The 21,253-nt window shown below is 38.7% G+C and overlaps 1 protein-coding gene across 1 annotated transcript in view; it reads left to right on the forward strand.

Annotated features, from left to right (window-relative positions):
* Positions 1 to 21,253, forward strand: part of HERC2 (HECT and RLD domain containing E3 ubiquitin protein ligase 2) — a 214,767-nt gene that overhangs the window by 117,154 nt on the left and 76,360 nt on the right. Inside the window, exons 42-51 of the mRNA XM_057551376.1 lie at positions 609 to 876; positions 1,022 to 1,158; positions 1,646 to 1,744; positions 3,252 to 3,420; positions 3,524 to 3,649; positions 5,513 to 5,621; positions 5,739 to 5,878; positions 12,023 to 12,213; positions 12,940 to 13,045; positions 13,134 to 13,225. Coding sequence (XP_057407359.1) covers positions 609 to 876; positions 1,022 to 1,158; positions 1,646 to 1,744; positions 3,252 to 3,420; positions 3,524 to 3,649; positions 5,513 to 5,621; positions 5,739 to 5,878; positions 12,023 to 12,213; positions 12,940 to 13,045; positions 13,134 to 13,225 — 1,437 coding nt within the window. The remainder of the gene's footprint in view (positions 1 to 608; positions 877 to 1,021; positions 1,159 to 1,645; positions 1,745 to 3,251; positions 3,421 to 3,523; positions 3,650 to 5,512; positions 5,622 to 5,738; positions 5,879 to 12,022; positions 12,214 to 12,939; positions 13,046 to 13,133; positions 13,226 to 21,253) is intronic.

Raw genomic sequence — 21,253 nt, forward strand, 5'->3', positions numbered from 1 at the left:
GGAGGCAGGCAGTTCCCAGCTGCAGGCCACGGTGATGCATGTATTCATTGATTCACTGCAATTTGTTACCCAGTATTCTTTATTTCCCTCATTTTTTTTATACCGTGTTTAACCCCCAGAGTGGCTTTCCTGCCTTTGAATAGTTGGGAGTTGATTTGGTGGCACACGAGAGGGTCCTGTGCCATCTCTGACCTGCGTGCAGAGGGAAGAAAGCGGGAGGCTGTGGGCACTGACCTGTCATGGGGAAGGGTGGGGGTCCCTTTCTCCCGCCCCATCAGGCCTCTCACCTGTGTTCGCTCGCTCAGCGTTCGGGGCTGCTGTGAAGTTTCCTCAGTGGACATTGATAATTAGCTCATTTACTAGGTAGACTCTGTGTGTACTGAAGCAGGAGTTATTTGACCATTGAATCTTTCCTCTGCATTCAACTACGAAAGTTGTCTTTGTTGTTTTTAAACATGTTTTATCCATTCATTTAAAAATACACATGTAAGCCAGGGCTTTCTATAGTTTTGTACTGTAGTTCATAGTAGTGGTCTGTACTTTCCATTTCCCTGGACTTCTCAGTCCCCTGATTTAGAAACCCCCAAGCTCTGCTCTCATTTGCCCAGGCTGCCGCGTTGGCCGTGTGTCAGTGTCTGGCTGTGGAGTCTACTCACCCGTTGAGCCCTGTGTTTGAAGACTGCAGCTCCAGCGAGGCCACGACGCCTGTCCCTGTGCAGCGTGTTCGCCCAGTTAGAGCGAAGAAGCACAAGCAGTCTCCTGGTCCTGCTCTGCCTATTGTGGTTCAGCTCATGGAAATGGGGTTTCCTAGAAGGAACATCGAGTTTGCACTGAAGTCACTCACTGGCGCCTCTGGGAATGCTGCTGGCTTGCCAGGTACTGGGTTTTCCTTGTGGGTGTTGGACTTAATGTGCCCACCCATTTGTTTGTAGGCTTCCCGTGAAATGCTAACGTCAGAGGCCCCTCGGGAGGCAGGCGCTGTGGTCCTCACCGTGGTTGTGCTGTGTGTGCTTGCTCCTAGGCGTGGAAGCCTTGGTTGGGTGGCTGCTGGACCATGCTGACGTGCAGGTCACGGATCTCTCGGATGCAGACACGGGGTCTGAGGAGTGTTCAGACGAGGAGGTGGTGGAGGATGTGGAGGACACGGCCTATGCTGTGGTCAGTGCTCCCCTCATGCCCATCTGTCCTGAGCTCTGGATTCCTCCGCACCACTCCATGGGCCCCTCTGCGGTTCTGCTGGGCACGAGGCAAAGCTACGAAGTGCTGCCTGGGTTTTCTGTCTCTTCATTACTTTTAGCTTTAAGACAGACCCTTGTTCCAACATCTAATGATGTTGGGTAGCCATTAGAGAAGATCTTAATAAAAAATCATTATTTACAGGACACATTGACTTCTGATCTGAGCCAGTCGTTTTATGGGATTAATTTGGATATGGCTCAGAAATTTTCTATACTTTCAGCTTTTGAGATTTATTCTGCTTACAGTCCTGTTGCTATTAGTCTCTTTTAAATGAAGAATTTTATAGTGAAAACATAGGATAATATTTTATACTTTCTTTTTTAATATTATAGATTTCACAAACTACTTTCTTTTTAAGTAGGTTTATCTGGTTCACCATTTAAAAAAATGTATTTGTCTTTTGTAGTCTACTGGTGCTGTTGTAACAGAGAGCCAGACGTATAAAAAGCGAGCTGATTTCCTGAGTAATGATGATTATGCTGTGTACGTGAGAGAGAATATTCAGGTGAGTAATTGTCTTAGGCTGGAACTTTGTTTAGGTTTTCATTCAGCAAATGTCTGAGCATCTCAGAAAGCCAGAGAGGGAGGGTGCAGCACCCAGCAGGGGAGGCCACTGTGGCTGCAGCAGAGGACGGGGGAGCAGAAGATGAGCGGGGGCGGGGGGGTACCAGAGCCAGAGAGCAAAAGGGGCTCGTCCACAGTGACGTGGCGCACAGCCCCGTGCTTCTCGGTGACCCCCATTTCGGACACTTCTACAATCTGTTTTTGCTTTTTAAAAAAAATGTTATTCTCATTGCCATCTAATTTTAAACATTTAGTTATGCTCTTTATGTAGTCCTTTCTAACCTTAAATCCTTTCTTTTCCTGTTTTAATTCTTCTGTTCTAGTTAGTATACTTCTGGGAAAATCCCGGAAATCATCTCATTTCTCCTGTAAATATGTCAACAATATGTATCGCTAATAGATAAAGGATTTTATTTTTAACATAACGACATTACTATTACCTAGCATTGCCTAACAGAATAAACAATAATTCCTTACTATCATCTTATATCTAATGCTTGCTCAGATTTTCCCAATTTTCTCAAAAATGGCTTGTTATAGTCATTTTTTAAGAGTTGGATACGAACAAGATCACGCATCTCACATTTGGGTGATGTGTCTTTTTACCCTAGAACAGTTTCTCCCTCTTTTTTTCCTTTTCATGCCATTTATTTGTGGCTAAAATTACGTTGGCCCACATCTTCCTCCCTCTCCTCTGCACCTCCTGTAAAGTCAAAGTGAGGGTTGGAGGGTGAGTGGACTCGGGCTGCATCTTGGGAAAGAACGTATCGTACGGACCAACGTGCAGCATCACTTGTCGTCTACACCATCCGTTCTCTATTAATTGTCCATCTTGGCGCTTCAGTAGTCATTAATGTCATTATCTAGACCCATCAAGAAGGGTCCCACAATAGTGATTTTCTAAATTTGTCATCCCTTCCAAATTTATTAGCTGGAGTTCTGTTCGTTGAAGAAAACTTTCTTATCAACTCTGGTTGATAAACTATAATATAGTTTGTATACACAGAAAAGGCAGAATAAATGGTTGTTTTTTGTTTGTTTGCTTATGTTATCAGTTTTCATAGTGGTGAATTGGTGCCCTGGTACTTAAAAAGATGACCAAGAACCTTTATTTTGCTTATTATCATTATGATGAATTTATTGGCTGTTATGGATTTGATGTGTTTCAGCCATTTTCCTTTTGGTCAGGTTGTTCTTTTGAGGGACCCCATTAATCTTTGATAGCTCCCTTGCTTGATGGCACGAGTTGATCCAAATTCATCTTGTATATTTCCTGCCCCAGACATCGAACCAGGCAGTTTTCTAAAGAGCCCTGGTTCCTTTTAGTGTAAAATGGTTCTGAGAGCATGCTGGGGGGGTAGAGGAAATTTTTCTTAGGACTAGAGTAATACTACTTACAATTGATCATTTTACCTGTATACTGGACTGGATTTTTAACTTAATTTTAGGTGGGAATGATGGTTAGATGCTGTCGAACATACGAAGAAGTGTGTGAAGGAGATGTGGGCAAAGTTATCAAGTTGGATAGAGATGGATTACATGACCTCAATGTGCAGTGTGACTGGCAGCAGAAAGGAGGCACCTACTGGGTTAGGTATATTCATGTGGAACTTATAGGTGAGAACATTCTTCATTAAGTTCTTTTGTCTTTCTTAGTTAGATTCAGAGTTCCCAGAAATGAATGCTAATTATAGTTCATTTTTTTAATTGGAATCTCTAGGCTATCCTCCACCAAGCTCCCCTTCTCACATCAAGATTGGTGATAAAGTTCGCGTCAAAGCCTCAGTTACCACACCGAAGTACAAGTGGGGATCTGTGACTCATCAGAGTGCGGGGGTTGTGAAAGGTAATGTTCCCCAGGCAAGAAAACTCCAAGTGCCAGCTTTTCATCAGCTAATGTAACTTTTTATTTTTTCATTCACGGGCAAGAAAAACAAGTGGAAAGCAAGGCTTATGATACATAAATAGTGTTGTTTTGCTTTTCAGTGCTCTGTAGACCAGGAGTACACCTGTTGTTGGACAGAGTCAGATGTATTAACTCACTGCCACTTGGGAGGATGCATACCCTGGAAAATGGGGTGTCTCCATAAGTGGGTGTAACAAAGACTAATGGGGTTTGCATTGTGTGTTTTGGGAGGGGTTTAAGGAATGGGGTAATTCTAAGAATCTTAATGAAGATTATTTAGAAGGAAGAACAGTGGACTCACAGTGAGGTTATGATGAGCAAGGAAGCAGAGCAGCCAGGATGGGTTTGTGGTTTGGATTAGATTGAATGTGACCAGATATGTTAAAGAGTAGTTCTGGTTTTATCTCAGTCTGTTACAGTCTCAGGGTGGCCTTGTCTAATGTTGGGGTTCTGTAAACTTGTTCTGTCCATCCTTCTGCCAAATGGCTAGCTTCCTCAGTGTTCTTCTCTCTTTTCTTAATGCTGTGTAAGAATTTAGGACTAAATTTAAGAAATGGATGTGTGCAAATGTTACGAGTTAGCAACTGGAAACACAAAATTCTCCTCAGCTTATATTTAATCTGATATTCTTGAGATTTCAGATCAAACACATGGCATAGTTTAAAAGGTATACTGTGTCCATTTTAACAATTGCATGAGAAATGATCCAAGTATATGTGTGGTTTTATTTTATCTTTAAACTCCTTCAGTGCTATTTTTCTTTGTTTTTTCTTTTTCTTTCTTTTTTTTTTTAAATATGTGCTGTGTTAGTTTTGTTTTTTTTTTTAACTTTTGGGTTTATTTATTTATTTATTTATTTATGGCTGTGTTGGGTCTTCGTTTCTGTGCGGGGGCTTTCTCTAGTTGCGGCAAGCGGGGGCCACTCTTCATCGCGGTGCGCCGGCCTCTCACTGTCGTGGCCCCTCTTGTTGCGGAGCACAGACTCCAGACGCGCAGGCTCAGTAAATTGTGGCTCACGGGCCTAGTTGCTCCGCGGCATGTGGGATCTTCCCAGACCAGGGCTCGAACCCGTGTCCCCTGCATTGGCAGGCAGATTCTCAACCACTGCGCCACCAGGGAAGCCCTCTTTGTTTTTTCTTGTTTCAGTCTTGTAGAAAACTCTTACTGTCAAACAGCTTAGATTAGAAGTGGCCGCAATGGTGGTGCAGGAGTGTTAGTATTTCTTAGGTTACATAAGAACAAATAAGCTATTTAACATTTGACTTTAACAGTTTTCTTTACTTAAGAGATTCTTCAAAGTTTTACAAATCAAAACAAAGATAAATTTAAATAATAACTTGGTTTAGAAGTTAATGTTTGGAGTAGCTTTCACCAAAGGGCAATAGATGTCTTAATGTTATTAATGTAATTTTTATTCCCTAAGATAACTGAATGGAGTTTTTGCTTGGCGTAATTAAACAAACCTTCTTATTGCGGAAAATTTCAAACATATACAGAAGTAGAGAATATAGTATACTGAGCTTCTGTGTACCCATCACCTGGCTTCAACAGTTGGTGAACTCCTGGCCAAAGTTGTTCATCCATGATCCCCTCCCTCCGTTATTTTGAAGCTAATCCCTGATTGACATCATGTGTTAGTTCATCCATAAGTATCTTAGTATGTCTCTCTAAAAGAGAAGTAGTACTCTTTGTAAAACAGAAATAACTATAATATAATATCCCATAGCTAGGTATAGATTTAATTTTAATTTTAGGGTTTTATTGGTGACAAAGATGTTCCAGACAATTTCTCTTCTGTCCTAGCTTTCAGTGCCAATGGAAAAGATGTTATTGTCGACTTTCCTCAGCAGTCTCACTGGACTGGGCTGTTATCAGAAATGGAGTTGGTACCTAGTATTCATCCTGGCGTTACGTGAGTTTTTATTTTTATATTGCTAGATTTGTTTGGGAGGGATGGTTTTCTTTGGATTTAAATTTAATAAATGACCTCAGCTTTTTCTTTTCAACTCAATGGCTATTTTAAAAACAGGTGTGATGGCTGTCAGATGTTTCCCATCAATGGATCTAGATTCAAATGCAGAAACTGTGATGACTTTGATTTTTGTGAAACTTGTTTCAAAACCAGAAAACACAACACCAGGCATACATTTGGCAGAATAAATGAACCAGGTATAGTAGACTGGTTATGTTCTCTTTCATCAGACTATTATTAATGAGATAATTATTGTGGAAACAAATGTACTTAACTTTGCTCTTTAAAGTTCATATTCGTATGGTGAGCACTGTACTGTGTGCACAGCAGAACAGGAAAGATGGTCCTACCCACTTGATGAATTGCTGCTTTTTCTTCAAGCAATGAGTGGTCACTGGAGCTAGAATAACAGGGTTTGTTTGCTTGTATTTCCATAAAGAACAGTAAAAGGATCTCAAGAAACTAGTAAACGTTTCGTTGGATGGGATGTGGGATTGGAGAGATGGAGAGTGAGTCTTTTTATTTGTGTATCTTTTAGTATGTATTTTTTTATTATGGTAGAATATATACAACATAAAATTTGCCATTTTAATCACTCTTAAATGTACAATTAAGGGAATATTGCACACTGTCATCACTATCTATTTCAGAGACTTTTTCACCATTCCAAAATAGGAGTGCACCCAGTGAGCAGTAATCCCCATTCTTCCCTCCCCCAACCCCTGGCGACCTCTAGCCCGCTTTCCATCTCTGTGAGTTTGACAACCCGAGGTACCTCATGCATAGGTGGGGCCACACAAAATCGGTGTTTTTGTGTGTCTGACCTCTTCCACCTTGCATTAGGTTTCCAAGGTTCAGCCATGTTGTAGCATGTGTCAGAACTTCATTTCATGGCTGAGTAATAGTCCATTGTATGTATATACCACATTTTGCTTATCCAGTCATCTCTTAATGGACATTTGGGTTATTTGTACCTTTCAGCTATTGTGAATAATGTTGCTGTGAACATTGATGTACAAATCTGTTTGAGTCCCAATTTTCAAAACTAGGAATAGAATTGCAGGGTCATTAGGTAGTTCTTTAACTTTTTGAAGAACCGCCAAAATGTTTTCCATACTGGCTGCACCATTTTACATTCCTACCAGCAATGTTTTTGCTGTTCCAGTTTTTCCACATCCTTACCAACATTTGTTATTTTCTTCTTCTTTTTTAAAATTATAGCCATCCTAATGGGTGCAAAATAGTATCTTGTGATTTTGATTTGAGTTTCCCTAATGACAAATGACATTGAGCCACTTTTCATATGCTTTTTGCCATTTGTATATCTTTTGGGGGGGGCATGTCAATTCAATTTTAAAACTTTTGATACTGAGTTGTAGGAGTTCTTTATATATTGTGGACATTAAATCAGATATGTGACTTGCAAATATTTTATCCTATTCTGTGGGTTGTTTTTTCACTCTCTTGATGGGATTCTGTGATGCAGTTTTAAATTTTAATGAAATTTAATTTATTGTTTCTTTTGTTGCCTGTGCATTTGGTGTCATACTTACTTCTGGGTCAACTTAAGAAATCATTGCTTAAATCCAGAGTTGTGAAGATCAGCCCCTATGTTTATAAGAGGTTTATAGTTTTAACTTTAATTTTCGTCTTTGAACCACTTTGAGTTAATTTCTATGCATGGTATAATGTATAATTTCATTCTTTTACATGTGTATCCAGTTTTCCCAACACTATTTGTTAAAAAGACTGTCCTTTCACCATTGAATGGTCTTGGCAGCCTTTTTGAAAATCAGTTGACCATAGATGTGAGAGTTTTTTTTCTGGGCTCCTGATTCTATTCCATTGGTCTGTTTGCCTATCCTTACATCAGTACCACACCATACACAGTGATTATGATAGCTTTTGTAGTAAGTTTTGAAATTGGGAAATGTGAATCCTCCAACTTTGTTCTTTTTCAAGATTGTTTTGACTATTCGGTATCCCTTGGAAGTCAATATGAATTTTGGGATGGATTTTTCTGCAACTGTAAAAAACAGTATTTTGGTAGGAATTGCATTGACTCTGTATATCACTTTGGACAGAATTGTCAGTTGTCTTTCCATTTGCTTAGATCTTCTTTAATTTCGTTCAGCAGTGTTTTGTGATTAGTGTATAAGTCTTAGGCGTTCTTGGTTAAATTTATTCCTAAGTGTTTATCTTTCATGCTATATTAAATTAAATTATTTTTCAAAATTTCCTTTTTGGAATATCTGTTGCTAGTGTATAGAAATATACACTACACACATACACTGCATGTTTTCAACACATTTTGTGTGTTGAATTTATATCCAGCAACTTTGCTGAATTCACTTATTAGCTCTGACAGGTTTTTTTGGTGGAGTCTTTAGGGTTTTCTGCATGTAAGATCATGTTGTCTGTGAACTGGGATAGTTTTACTTCTTCTTCTCCAATTTGGATACCTTATATTTCTTTTTCCTGTCCTATTGCTTCAGCTAGATCTTCCAGTACTACGTTGAAGAGAAGTGGCAAGGGTAGGCATCCTTGTCTTGTTCCTGGACTTAGTGGGGAAGCTTTCAGTCTTTAAGCACTGAATATAATGTTAGCTGTGGGTTTTTCATAAATAGCCTTTATCATGTTGAGGAAGTTCCTTTCTAGTCCTAATTTGTAATATTCTCTTATCTTTATGAAGGAAATCTGTAGAATCTGCAGAGCTGTCTCCTTTTCAGGGCTAACTTTGAATACTTTCCTGTTTTGTTTTGTTTTTGATCAGCCTGCCATGGGTTTATCAATTTTATTAGTCTTCTCAAAGAACCAACTTTTGACTTTGAATTGCTGTCTCTCATATTTTTTTCATTTCTTTTTCCTATGGAATTTAGGTTTATGTTGATTCTGTGCCCCACCCCTGCCCCAAATGCTTAGTTCATTAATTTCTCACTTTCATATTTTCTAATATATGAACTTAAAATTGTAAATTTATCTTTAAGCATGGCTTAAGCTGTATCCTGTAATGCTGATATGTAATAATATCTCATCATCATTCATTTAAAAGTATTTTTAAAATTCCATTGGAATTATTTTCTTATAGTCATCGATTTTTAAGTTTTCAACCATGTCCGCATTTTCTACCTCTATATATTTATTGGTTTCTGCATTGCATTCAGATTGTGTATCCTGACTGATCTTCGGCATTTTTGGGGAAACTTTTGTATGATCATAAGACTCAGCATATAATGGGATTTTACACATGTTTTATGCGTGCCTGAAAGAATGTCTCCTGCAGTTTTATGGTGAAGTTAGTGTTTGCTTAGTGTATCTTTTTCTAGCCTTTTACCCTCAATCTTTCAGTAATCTTGTGATTAGTGGAGGTTGTAGATAGTTTTGTTTTTTAAAAAAATTCCAATGTGATGATCTTTGTCTCTTATTTGGATCATTTAGGTATTTATTTACATCAAAGGCAGTTACTGAAATATTTTTTTTTAATTGATCAACTTCTTAGTGGTTTTCTTTGTTGTTGTTCTGCCTGTTTTCTGTTCCCTTTTTTCTCCATTCCATCTTTCTTTGGACTGATAACGTTCTTTATTAGTTAGCGAACCACCACCTCGCCAACACACACACTTGGCTTAGAAGTTACACACATTTAGTGTGTATTCATATACTATATGAGTAGTGTATGTTGTATACATTTTTGGTATTAGTAGTTACTCAAGATATTGTGACATCCTTTTTTGACTTATAAAATCTAATATTATTTAGTATTTTTACCCTCCTCCTAAGCAATGCAAGGACCTGAGATCCGTTTAACTTCATTAACCCTCATTGTGATTTAAATTACCATGTTTTTATTATTGTGTTTAAAAATTTTACACATGTAAATTTTAAACAATACAAGGCATATGATTGTTATTTTCTGTAATATTTGTCAAGATTTTTTTCACATACTTAATATTGTAGTTTTTTTTCTATTCCTTTTTGTGTGTTTCACTTTTCATCCATCATCATTTTTCTCCTGCCTAAAGAATGGCCCTTAATATTTTCTTTAATGAATCTCTGTGGTTATGAATTCTCTTTTAGTGTGTCTTTATTTCTCCTTTATTTTTGAAAAATATTTTTGCTGGGACTTTTCTTTCAGCACTTTAAAAATACTATTCCACTGTAATTTGGTTTATATTTTTTCTGCTGAAGTCAGCTGCAAGTCTAGTTACTGTTCCATTAAAGCTATTCAGTCTTTGTATTTCCCCTTAGCCTGCTTTTGAGGTACTCTTGTCTCTATCTTACACAAATTTTACATGTGTGCACATATGTGTTTCTTTGTATTTATCTTTCTGTGGTTAGTAGAGCTTCTAATTAATTAATTTTCCAGGTTTTTTGAGCTTTAATTGACATATGACATTGTGTAAGTTTAAAGTGTTCAGTGTGATGATTTGGTACATATATATTGCAAAATGATTACCACAGTAAGGTTGGTAGTTAACACATCCATCACCTCACATAATTACCCTTTTTTGTGTGTGTAGTAAGAACATTTAAGATCTTCTCTTCCAACTTTCAAAGTAGGGCTTTTAAAATCTGTGCCTTGATATCTTTTGTTGGTCTTGGGAAATTTTCCGTCAGTCAGTATTTCTTCCAGTATTATCGATGCCCTATTTTCTTTTCCTTCTTTTTTGGGGCTCCTCTTTCACCTGTTACTCTTATCTCTGTCTTCTAAGTCTTTCACCTTCTCATTTATGTTTTCTAAACTTTTGCTCTTCAGTTTTTCATTCTAGACATTTTTTACTAATTCTCTTTTCTCCTGAGTCTAGTCTGCTGGTAAACCTATTCATTGAATTTTTAATTTTAATTACTGTATTTAACAGTTCTAGTCTTTCTTTCTTTTTTTAAAAATAGTTTCCAATTCTCTGCTGAGATATTCAGTGTCTTTTCAAACATAGTGAGTATAGTTATTATAAAATTTGTATCTTATAACTCTAATATCTGGAGCCTCTTTGGGTCTCTTTCTATTGTCTGTCATTCTCATAGCTTTTAGTCATGTTTTCTTGTCTCATATTCCATCATGTACTGGACATTATGTTTTTTTTTAAATTTTATTTATTTATTTATTTATTTTTGGCTGTGTTGGGTCTTCATTTCTGTGTGAGGGCTTTCTCTAGCTGCGGCAAGCGGGGGCCACTCTTCATCACGGTGCGCGGGCCTCTCACCATCGCGGCCTCTTCTGCTGCGGAGCACAGGCTCCAGACGCGCAGGCCCAGTAGTTGTGGCTCACGGGCCCAGTTGCTCCGCGGCATGTGGGATCCTCCCAGACCAGGGCTCGAACCCATGTCCCCTGCATTAGCAGGCAGACTCTCAACCACTGCGCCACCAGGGAAGCCCTGGACATTATGTTTAAAAAATTATTTCTTGAGTCAATTTGAGGCCTCAGATATTATCTTTCTCCAGGGATTGGAAGGGAGAGGGTTGATCTTCTAGGTAATTGGGGTAAGTAACTATGTGGGCTCACTTCAATCCAGTTTCATTGATTGAGGTGATTTCATGCAGAGCTGCAAACTGAAAACAAACAGACAACCCTGCAGAGTTCACCCTTCCTCTAGGGGTTCTTCCTGTTGGGATCCCAGCCCAAAGTGTGAGTTTTTCTGTGGCCATCCCCTTCTTTCCTGGTGAGCTCTGGAGTCCAGTTCCTGGCCCCCTCCCCCTAGGAAGCCATCAGAAGTGTCATGTGTCCTCTTAAAGGTTCCCCTTAGAAACTGACAAATACACTGGGGAAAAGCAGCCTCTGATCCATGGGGCACTCATCTCAACACCTTTCATCTCAGCCTTTCTCTGATTTTGGTCCCATAATTCTTTATCACCCTGTTAACTCTGATACTTTCAAGATTTATTTATCTTTAAATGTTTTGTCTGCCTCTTCTAGTTGTCCTCAATGGGAGAGCTAGATGAATTTCCAGATTTACCATTAATGGAGGTAGAAACTTCACAAATTTGTTTTTGTTGCATTTATGAAAGGTTTTTTGATAAGAATGTTTTCTGTAAGCACAGTTACTGAACTTCCCCCCCCCCCACCCCAGCTTATATGTATTGTTCTATCTGGAAATGTATCACTCTGTTGTTACTCAAGAGAGTCCAGTGGAATAAATCATAGCATTATATGAACTTTATCTCATAAATTGGGGTTAAATACCTTGACTAGGTTTTTTTGAAGCCATTTTAGGTATTTATTAGCTCCTTTTAATTTGGAAACTTACGATTTTCTTGAAGTAAGGAGCTCAACACTATGTAATATTTATTTCTTGGTTGTGAAGGTTCTGTCCCACAAGTATTAACACTGTTTGACCGCCATTAAATAGGACAGTCTGCCATATTTTGTGGCCGTTCTGGAAAACAGCTGAAGCGCTCTCACAACAGTCAGCCAGGAATGCTGCTGGATAGCTGGGCGCGGATGGTGAAGAGCCTAAACGTGTCATCGTCTGTGAACCAGGCTTCCCGTCTCATTGACGGCAGCGAGCCCTGCTGGCAGTCGTCCGGCTCACAAGGAAAGGTAGTGTGCCACGGGGGCACTTCAGAAACACTTCATTTAGATGGCTTTACCTTTTAGGGCTTCAGCACGAACTTTGAAAAACCTACGAAGCTATACTGTGATGGCACCTCTCAGTACTCATTTTGTGTTTTAGTTCAGAATTACTTTAAAGTTGCAGAGTAATATGCCATCCCGCTTTTATTGTCAGAGATTTTTAAACAGTATAGGTAATAGATTTTATGTAACTGATAGAGGGTATATAATAGGGTTTGTTTTGTTTTGTCTTATTCCCCCGCATAAAATGTATGAGTTCAGATTCTGCTTCTGGTTAGAAGTTTTTCTAATATATCCTAACAAATATGTGTTTATCTTTGGAATGCTATTTTATTCGCACTTACATATGGGTGTGCCTCATCTAGACGTGCAAGTTAGACTTGGAGAAAGGTGCTTTCCCTCCACTTTGACTCTAGCGTTTTCTATAACCTACTCTTTGATGGGTATTAAGGGACCACCCTAGGTCAGGAGTCTATAAACACATGATTTCTGGGGCTTAGAGGGAGACATTCTTCTAATAAGCAAGTAATGCAGTAGAATACTCTTGTTTCTGCCAGCTTAAAGGCAAATTCTATCTCTCATGTGAAATTATATATTTTAAAAATCTCATGAAGGTCAAGCTTTAGTGATACTTTCTAGCTAAAATATAGCTGAATTTTACTAAGAAGGCTCTTTTTTTTTTTTTTTTTAAAGCATTGGATTCGTTTGGAGATTTTCCCAGATGTTCTTGTTCATAGATTAAAAATGATAGTGGATCCTGCTGACAGTAGTTACATGCCTTCCCTGGTTGTCGTGTCAGGTAATTGAATTACTGTACTCAAAAAGCATCTTCTGTCATATAATAAAAACTCCTTTGTCTGATTCCTTTACCCCCTTTTTCTTCCTAGGTGGAAATTCCCTAAATAACCTAATTGAATTAAAGACAATCAACATTAACCCCACTGACACCACAGTGTCCCTTCTGAATGACTCCACAGAGGTAAGTAGAGTCTCCATACTGTTCTCCATGGTGGCTGCACCAATTTACATTCCCACCAACACTGCAGGAGGGTTCCCTTTCTCCACACCCTCTCCAGCGTTATTATTTGTAGACTTTTTAATGTTGGCCATTCTGACTGGTATGAGGTGATACCTCATTGTAGTTTTGATTTGCATTTCTCTAATTAGTGATATTGAGCATCTTTTCATGTGCCTGTTGGGCATCTGTATGTCTTCTTTGGAGAAATGTCTGTTTAGGCCTCCTGCCCATTTTTTGATTGGGTTGTTTGTTTTTTTGATACTGAGCTTCATGAGCTGTTTGTAGATTGTGGAGATTAATCCCTTATCAATTGCATCATTTGCAAATATTTTCTTCCATTCTGAGTGTTGTGTTTTTGTTTATGGTTTCCTTTGCTGTGCAAAGGCTTTTGAGTTTAATTAGGTTCCATTTGTTTATTTTTGTTTTTATTTCCATTACTCTAGGAGGTGGGTCAAAAAGGCTCTTCCTGTGATTTATATCATAGAGTGTTCTGCCTGTGTTTTCCTCTAAGAGTTTTATAATAATCCAGCCTCACATTTAGGTCTTTAATCCATTTTGAGTGTTTTTTGTGTATGGTGTTAGGAAGTGTTCTAATTTCGTGCTTTTACATGTAGCTGTCCAGTTTTCCCAGCACCACTTACTGAAGAGGCTGTCTTTTCTCTATTGTCTATTCTTGCCTCCTTTGTCAAAGATAAGGTGACCATATGTGCGTGGGTTTATCTCTGGGCTTTCTCTCCTGTTCCATTGATCTGTATTTCTGTTTTTGTGCCAGTACCATACTGTCTTGATGACTGTAGCTTTGTAGTATAGTCTGAAGTCAGGGATCCCGATTCCTCCAGCTCTGTTCTTCTTTCTCAAGATTGCTTTAGCTTTTGGGGTCTTTTGTGTCTACATACAAATTAAAAAATTTTTTTGTTCTAGTTTTGTGAAAAATGCCATTGGTAATTTGATAGGGATTGCATTGATACTGTAGATTGCCTGGGGTAGTACAGTCATTTTCACAATATTGATTCTTCCAATCTAAGAACATGGTGTATCTTTCCATCTGTTTGTGTCATCTTCTGTTTCCTGCATTAGCATCTTATAGTTTTCTGAGTACAGTAAGTCCCCTACATACGAACCTTCAAGATGCGAACTTTCAAAGATGAGAACGTGTGTTCACATGTCCAGTCATGTAAGTTAGTTCACGTGTCTGGCGTACATTGTCATGTGGGTGCATCCTCTACAAGTGGTTGTGTTTTTGTGTACTTTACTGTACAGTACTGTATAGAGTACAGTAGTACAGTATCTTTAGTTCAAGCCCAGGATGGGCTTTATGGCCTTTATTATGTTGAGGTATGTTCCCTCTATGCCCACTTTCTGGAGAGTTTTCTTCTTTTTTTTTTTTTTTTTTTTTAATTAATTAATTTATTTATTTATGACTGTGTTGGGTCTTCGTTTCTGTGTGAGGGCTTTCTCTAGTTGTGGCAAGCGGGGGCCACTCTTCATCGCGGTGCACGGGCCTTTCACTATCGCAGCCTCTCTTGTTGCGGAGCACAGGCTCCAGACGCGCAGGCTCAGTAATTGTGGCTCACGGGCCCAGTTGCTCCGCGGCATGTAGGATCTTCCCAGACTAGGGCTTGAACCCGTGTCCCCTGCATTGGCAGGCAGATTCTCAACCACTGTGCCAGCAGGGAAGCCCCTGGAGAGTTTTTATCATAAGTGGGTGTTGAATTTTGTCAAAAGCTTTTTCTGCATCCAGTGAGATGATAATATGGTTTTTATTCTTCAATTTGTTAACGTGGTGTATCACACTGATTTGTGGATACTGAAAAATCCTTGCATCCCTGGGGTAATCCTACTTGATGATGGTGTATGATCCTTTTAATGTATTGTTGGATTTGGTTTGCTAGTATTTTGTTGGGGATTTTTTTTTAAAAAAAATTTATTTATTTATTTGGTTGAGTCAGGTCTTACTTGCAGCAGTCAGGCTCCTTAGTTGCAGCAGGCAGGCTGTTTAGTTGTGGTTCGAGGGCTTCTTAGTTGTGGCTCGCCAGCTCCTTAGTTGCGGTACATGGGCTCCTTGGTTGCAGCAGGTGGGCTCCTTCAGTTGAGGCTCACAGGCTCCTTAGTTGTGGTTCACCAGCTGCTTAGTTGCAGCATGCATGTGAGATCTAGTTCCCTGACCAGGGATCAAACCCAGGCCCCCTGCATTGGGAGCACGGAGTCTTAACCACCGCACCATCAGGGAGGCCACCCGTTGAGGATTTTTGTGTCTATGTTCATCAGTGATAATTGCCCTGTAAATTTTCTTTTCTTTCTTTCTTTTTTTTTTTTGTGTGTGTGATATCTTTGTCTGGTTTTGCTATCAGGGTGATGGTGGCTTCATAGAATGATTTTGGGAATGTTCCTTCCTCTGCAGTTTTTTTTTGCATTAGTTTCAGAAGGATAGGTGTTAACTCTTCTCTAAATGTTTGGTAGAATTCACCTGTGAAGCCATCTGGTCCTGGACTTTTGATTGTTGCAAGTTTTAAAATCACAGATTCAGCACATAATTAACTGAAAAGCTTTTGCACAGCAAAGGATACCCTGGGGAAAATGAAAAGGCAACCTGTTGAATGGGAGAAAAAAAATTGAAATGATATGACCGATAAGGGATTAATATACAGCATATATAAACAGCTCATACAACACAACAGCAAAAAAACAACCCAATTAAAAAATGGGCAGAAGAACTGAATAGACATTTTCCCAAAGAAGAAATGCAGATGGCCAACAGGCACATGAAAAGATACTCGAAATCACAAATCATCAGTGAAATGCAAATTAAAACCACAATAAGATATCACCTCAGACCTGTCAGAATGGCTGTCATCAAAAAGAACACAAATAACAAATGTTAGCGAGGATTTTTGCAGAAAAGGGAACAATTGTACACTGTTGGTGGGAGTGTAAATTGGTACATGTGTATATCCGAAAAAGATAACATGTACCCCAATGTTCATAGCAACATTATTTACAGTTGTCAAAATAGGGAAGCAACGTAAGTGTCCATCAACAGAAGAATGGATAAAGACGTGATACGTAAATAAAATGGAGTACTGCTCAGCCACAAAAGAGAATGAAAATTTGCCATTTGCAACAACATGGATGGACTCGGAGGGCATTATGCTAAGTGAAATAAGTCAGACAGAGAAAGACAGATACTGTATGGTATCACTTACATGTGGAATCTGAAAAATACACCAGCTAGTGAATATAACAAAAAGAAGCTGACTCACAGACATAGAGAACAAACCTAGTGGCTACCACAGGGAGAAGGAAGGGGGGAGGGGCAATATAGGGGTAGGGGATTAAGAGGCACAAACTATTAGGTGTAAAATAAGCTACAAGGATATATTGTACAACATGGGGAATATAGCAGATATGGAGTATACCTTTAAAGATTGTGTATCACTATATATTGTATACCTGTAACTCACATAATATTATATATCAACTATATGTCAATAAAAAATAAATGGCTTAATTAATTTAAAAAAGTCACAGATTCAATATCAGTACTTGTAATTGGTCTGTTCATATTTTCTATTTCTTTGTGGTTCAGTCTTGGGAGATTATACCTTTTAGGAATTTGTCCATTTCTTTTAGATTGTCCATTTTATTGGCATGTTGTTGCTCGTAATAGTCTCTTATGACCCTTTGTATTTCTGTGCCCTCGGTTATAACTTCTTTTTCATTTCTGATTTTATTGTTTCTGGCCCTCTCCCGTTTTTCTTGATGATTCTGGCTAAAGGTTTATCAATTTTGTTTATGTTTTCAAAGGACGAGCTTGTAGTTTCATTGATCTTTTCTATTGGTATTTTAGTCTTTATTTCATTTATTTCTGCTCTGATCTTTATGATTTCTTTCCTTCTCCTAACTTTGGGTTTTGTTTGTTCTTGTTTCTCTAGTTGCTTTAGGCATAAGGTTTGTTGTTTATTTGAGAACTCCCCTCTTAGAATTGCTTTGCTGCATCTCATAGGTTTTGGATCATCATGTTTTTATTTTCATTTGTCTATAGGTATTTTCTGATTTCCTCCTTGATTTCTTCAGTGATCCACTGGTTGTTTAGTAGCATATTGTTCAGCCTCCACATGTTTATTTTTTTTTGCAGTTGTTTTCTTGTAGTCGATTTCTAATCTCATAGTGTTGTGGTCGTAAAAGATGCTTGCTATTATTTCAGTTTTCTTAAATTTACCGAGGCTTGCTTTGTGGCCTAGCATGTGATCTATCCTGGAGAATGTTCCATGTGTACTTGAAAAGAATGTGTATTCTGCTACTCTCGGATAGAATGCTTTATAATATCAATTAAGCCGCTCCGGTCTAATGTCATTTAAAGCCTGTGTTTCCTTATTGATTTTCTGTCTGGGTGATCTGTCCACTAATGAAGGTGGGGTATTAAAGTCCCCCACTGTTATTGTGTTACTGTCAATTTCTCCTTTTATGTCTGTTAATGTTTGCCTTATATAATGACATGCTTTTCTGTTGGGTGTATATATATTTACAATTGTTGTATCTCCTTCTTGGATTGAAGAAGATATAACATTTCTTCCCCTCATTTTCAGTTTGTATGTGTCTCTAGATCTGAAGTGAGTCTCCTATAGGCAGCAAATATATGGGTCATGTTTTTGTTTCCATTCAGTCAGTCTGTGTCTTTTGGTTGGAACATTTAGTCCGTTTACATTTAAGGTATTTATCCATATGTATGTTCCTATTGCCGTTTTGCTAATTGTTTTGGATTTGTTTTTGTAGGTCTTTTTTTCCCCTTTCTTCTTTTGTTCTCTTCTCTTCTGATTTGATGACTATCTTTAGTGTTATTTTGCATTCCTTTTTTTTTTGTATGTATTTCTATTACAGGGTTTTGTTTTGTGGTTACTGTGAGGTTTTTGTACAGCAGTCTAGTTAAATATGTGCTTGTTTTAAGTTGCTGATCTCTTAATTTCAAATGCATTTTAGATACCCTGCATTTGTACTCTTCTCCCCTCATGGTCACTGTTTTTGAATTCGTATTTTACATCTAATTGTTTTGTCTAGCCCTTAAACCCTTATTGTGGGTACAGATGATTTTACTCCTTTTGTCTTTTAACCTCCCTACTAGTTTTGTGTGTGAATGATTTCCTGCTGTATGTTTGCCTTTACCAGTGAGCTTTTTTCCATTTTGTAATTTTCTTGTTTCTAGTTGTATCCTTTTCTTTTCCACCTAGAGAAGTTCCTTTAGCATTTGCTGTAAAGCTGGTTTGATGGTCCTGAATTCTTTTAGATTTTACTTGTCTGTAAAGCTTTTGTTTTCTCCATCAAATCTCAGTGAGAGCCTTGCTATGTAGAATATTCTTGGTTATAGGTTTTTCTCTTTCATCACTTTATATTGTGCACTCCCTTCTGGTCTGCAGAGGTTTTGCTGAAAAATCAGCTGATAGCCTTATAGGATTCCCTTGTATGTTATTTTTTGCTTTTCCCTTGTTACTTTTAATATTCTCTCTTTATCTTTAATTTTTTCATTTTTATGACAATATGTCCTTGTGTATTCCTCTGCGGGTTAATCCTATATGGGACTCTCTGTGCTTCCTGGACTTGGTTGACTTTTTCCTTTCCCAGCTTGGGTAAGTTTTCAGCTATTATCTCTTCAGATATTTTATCAAGTCCTTTCTCTTTCTTCTCCTTCTGGGACCCCTATAATATGAATATTTGTGCACTTGTCGTCATCCTAGCGGTCTCTTAAACTGTCCTCATTTCTTTTCGTTCTTTTCTCTGTTTGGTAGCAGTGATTTCCACTACTCTGTCTTCTAGCTCACTAATCCATTCTTCTGCCTCATTTAGGCTACTGTTGATTCCTTCTAGTATATTTTTCAGTTCAATTATTGCATTCTTTAATTCTGTTTGGTTGTTCTGTATATTTTCTAATTCTTTATTAAAAAACTTCTAATTTCTCGCTCTGTGCATCTATTCTCCTTCTGAGTTCTTTCATCATCTTTATGATCATTACTCTGAACTCTTTCTTGGGTAGGTTGCCTTGATGTCACTTAGTTTTTCTTCTGGCGTTTTATCTTGTTACTTCGTCTGAAACATAATCCTGTTGCTTCATTTTGTCTAAATTGCTATTTGTATTTTTATGTATGTGGTAGGTTGGTTCTGTTTCTCAACCTTGGAGAAGTGGCCCTCTGTAAGAGACGTCGTATGCGCCCCAGCAGTGCACTTCCTTCTCATCACCCAAGGAAGGGCCAAGGGCCAGCTGGTTCCAGGGTAGGGTGTGGCCTGCATTTGCAGACTTGGTCTGTTGGCTGCAGAACTGTCGTTTTCTTGCTTCTGGTGTCTGACCTCTGGTGAGTGAGGCTGGTCTAGATAGTTGAGTAAGATTCCTGGCAGGCGGGGCTGGTGCCTGCCCCCTGGTAGGTGGAGCTGGGTCTTGGTCCTCTGGTGGGCAGGACCATGTATAGAGGCAGCTCTGGGGTCAGGAAGTCTTTAGTCAGTCTGTCTGCTGATGGCTGTTTCCGCACCTAGTTTGTTGTTTATCCTGAGGCATTCCAGCATTGGAGCCTAGAGCCTGGTGGGTGGGGCCAGGTCTTGGTGCCAGAATGTCAGCCTCCAGGAGAGCTCATGCAGATGAATATTCTCCCGATATATCTGCCACCAGTGTCTATGCCCCCAGTGTGGGCCATAGCCGCCCCCTGCCGCCCCCTGCCTCCCCAGGAGACCCTCCAAGACCAGCAGGTAGATCAGGCCCAGATACCTATCAGATTGCTGCTTTTGCTCTTGGTCCTGGTGCACGTGAGATTTTGCATGCACCCTTTATGAGTGAAGTCTCTATTTCCCCCAGTCCTCCGGAGCTCCTCCGGTCAAGCCCCCTGCTCTTCAAAGCCAAATGCTCTCAGGGTTCCTCTTCCCGGTGCCAGACCCCCAGGCTGGGGAGCGTGATGTGGGGCTCAGAACTCTCATTCCTGTTGGAGAACCTCTGTAGTATAATTATTCCCCAGTTTGTGAGTTGCCAACCCCGGGGGGTATGGGATTTAATTATATCATGAGCCTGCCTGTCCTACCGGTCTTGCTGTGGTCCATCTTTATGTCTTTAGCTGTAGACGATCTTTTCTAGTGGGTGTCAGTCTTTTTCAACGATAGTTGTTCTGCAGATTGTTGTGATTTTATCGTGCTTGTGAGAAGAGGTGAGCTTAGTGTCCTTCTACTCTGCCATCTTGGCCACTCTCCCATAGTGTTCCTTTTTGATGGTTTGCAAATGACAATGGAGTTACCTTTTTTTGACCATCTCTATAATAACATTGAGCCCATTTTTTCCCCCTTAATTAAATAATTGTATTTATTTTAAAATTTGACATGTGTACAACTTGAATTTGTTGCTTATCAGATCAGCGTGAAAAGAAAACAAAACAAAGTTCGTCCTCACTATCTTTGGTAAGAAGCAGGGGTAAAAGCTCTTGGCAAAAGTCGTTGCCAAGCATGTCAGGGTGCTTTGTGCATTTAGCGTTGTGTTATTCACGTTAAATATCTGTTACTATTGCAATAGTTCTTTCTGACCATACATGTGACACTGGAAGTTGCTTTTTTGTTTTCATACCTTTAATTTGGTAATAAGGAAAATTTCAAAATGAATCCAAGTTAATTTTATCTCTTGAAAATTCTGTCTGAGAGAATCAGTGAAGGTTCTTTTAAACAGTACGTATTACAGATCAGTGAGACTGCCTTATAAATCTTGTAGTAAATCTTTCCACGCAGATGTGAGCACTATTTTAGTAAATTAAATATATTTAAAGTAACGCAGGTTAAAGCAGTTTTTTTTTTTTTAACTACGTATACATTATCTCATGAGAACTTAGTTAATTGGTATGATAGTGGATAAAGATACCAAATAGTTGACTTTTTATTCATCTAAAGTTTATCATAAGTGAGTTTATTTTTAAATTATTAAATGCAGTTAGCTAATCATTGCTTTATTACTTTTAAAAAATTTTTATTGGC

The sequence above is a fragment of the Balaenoptera acutorostrata genome, chromosome 8, assembly GCF_949987535.1.
Source record: "Balaenoptera acutorostrata chromosome 8, mBalAcu1.1, whole genome shotgun sequence".
In the NCBI taxonomy this organism is placed as follows: Eukaryota; Metazoa; Chordata; class Mammalia; order Artiodactyla; family Balaenopteridae; genus Balaenoptera; species Balaenoptera acutorostrata.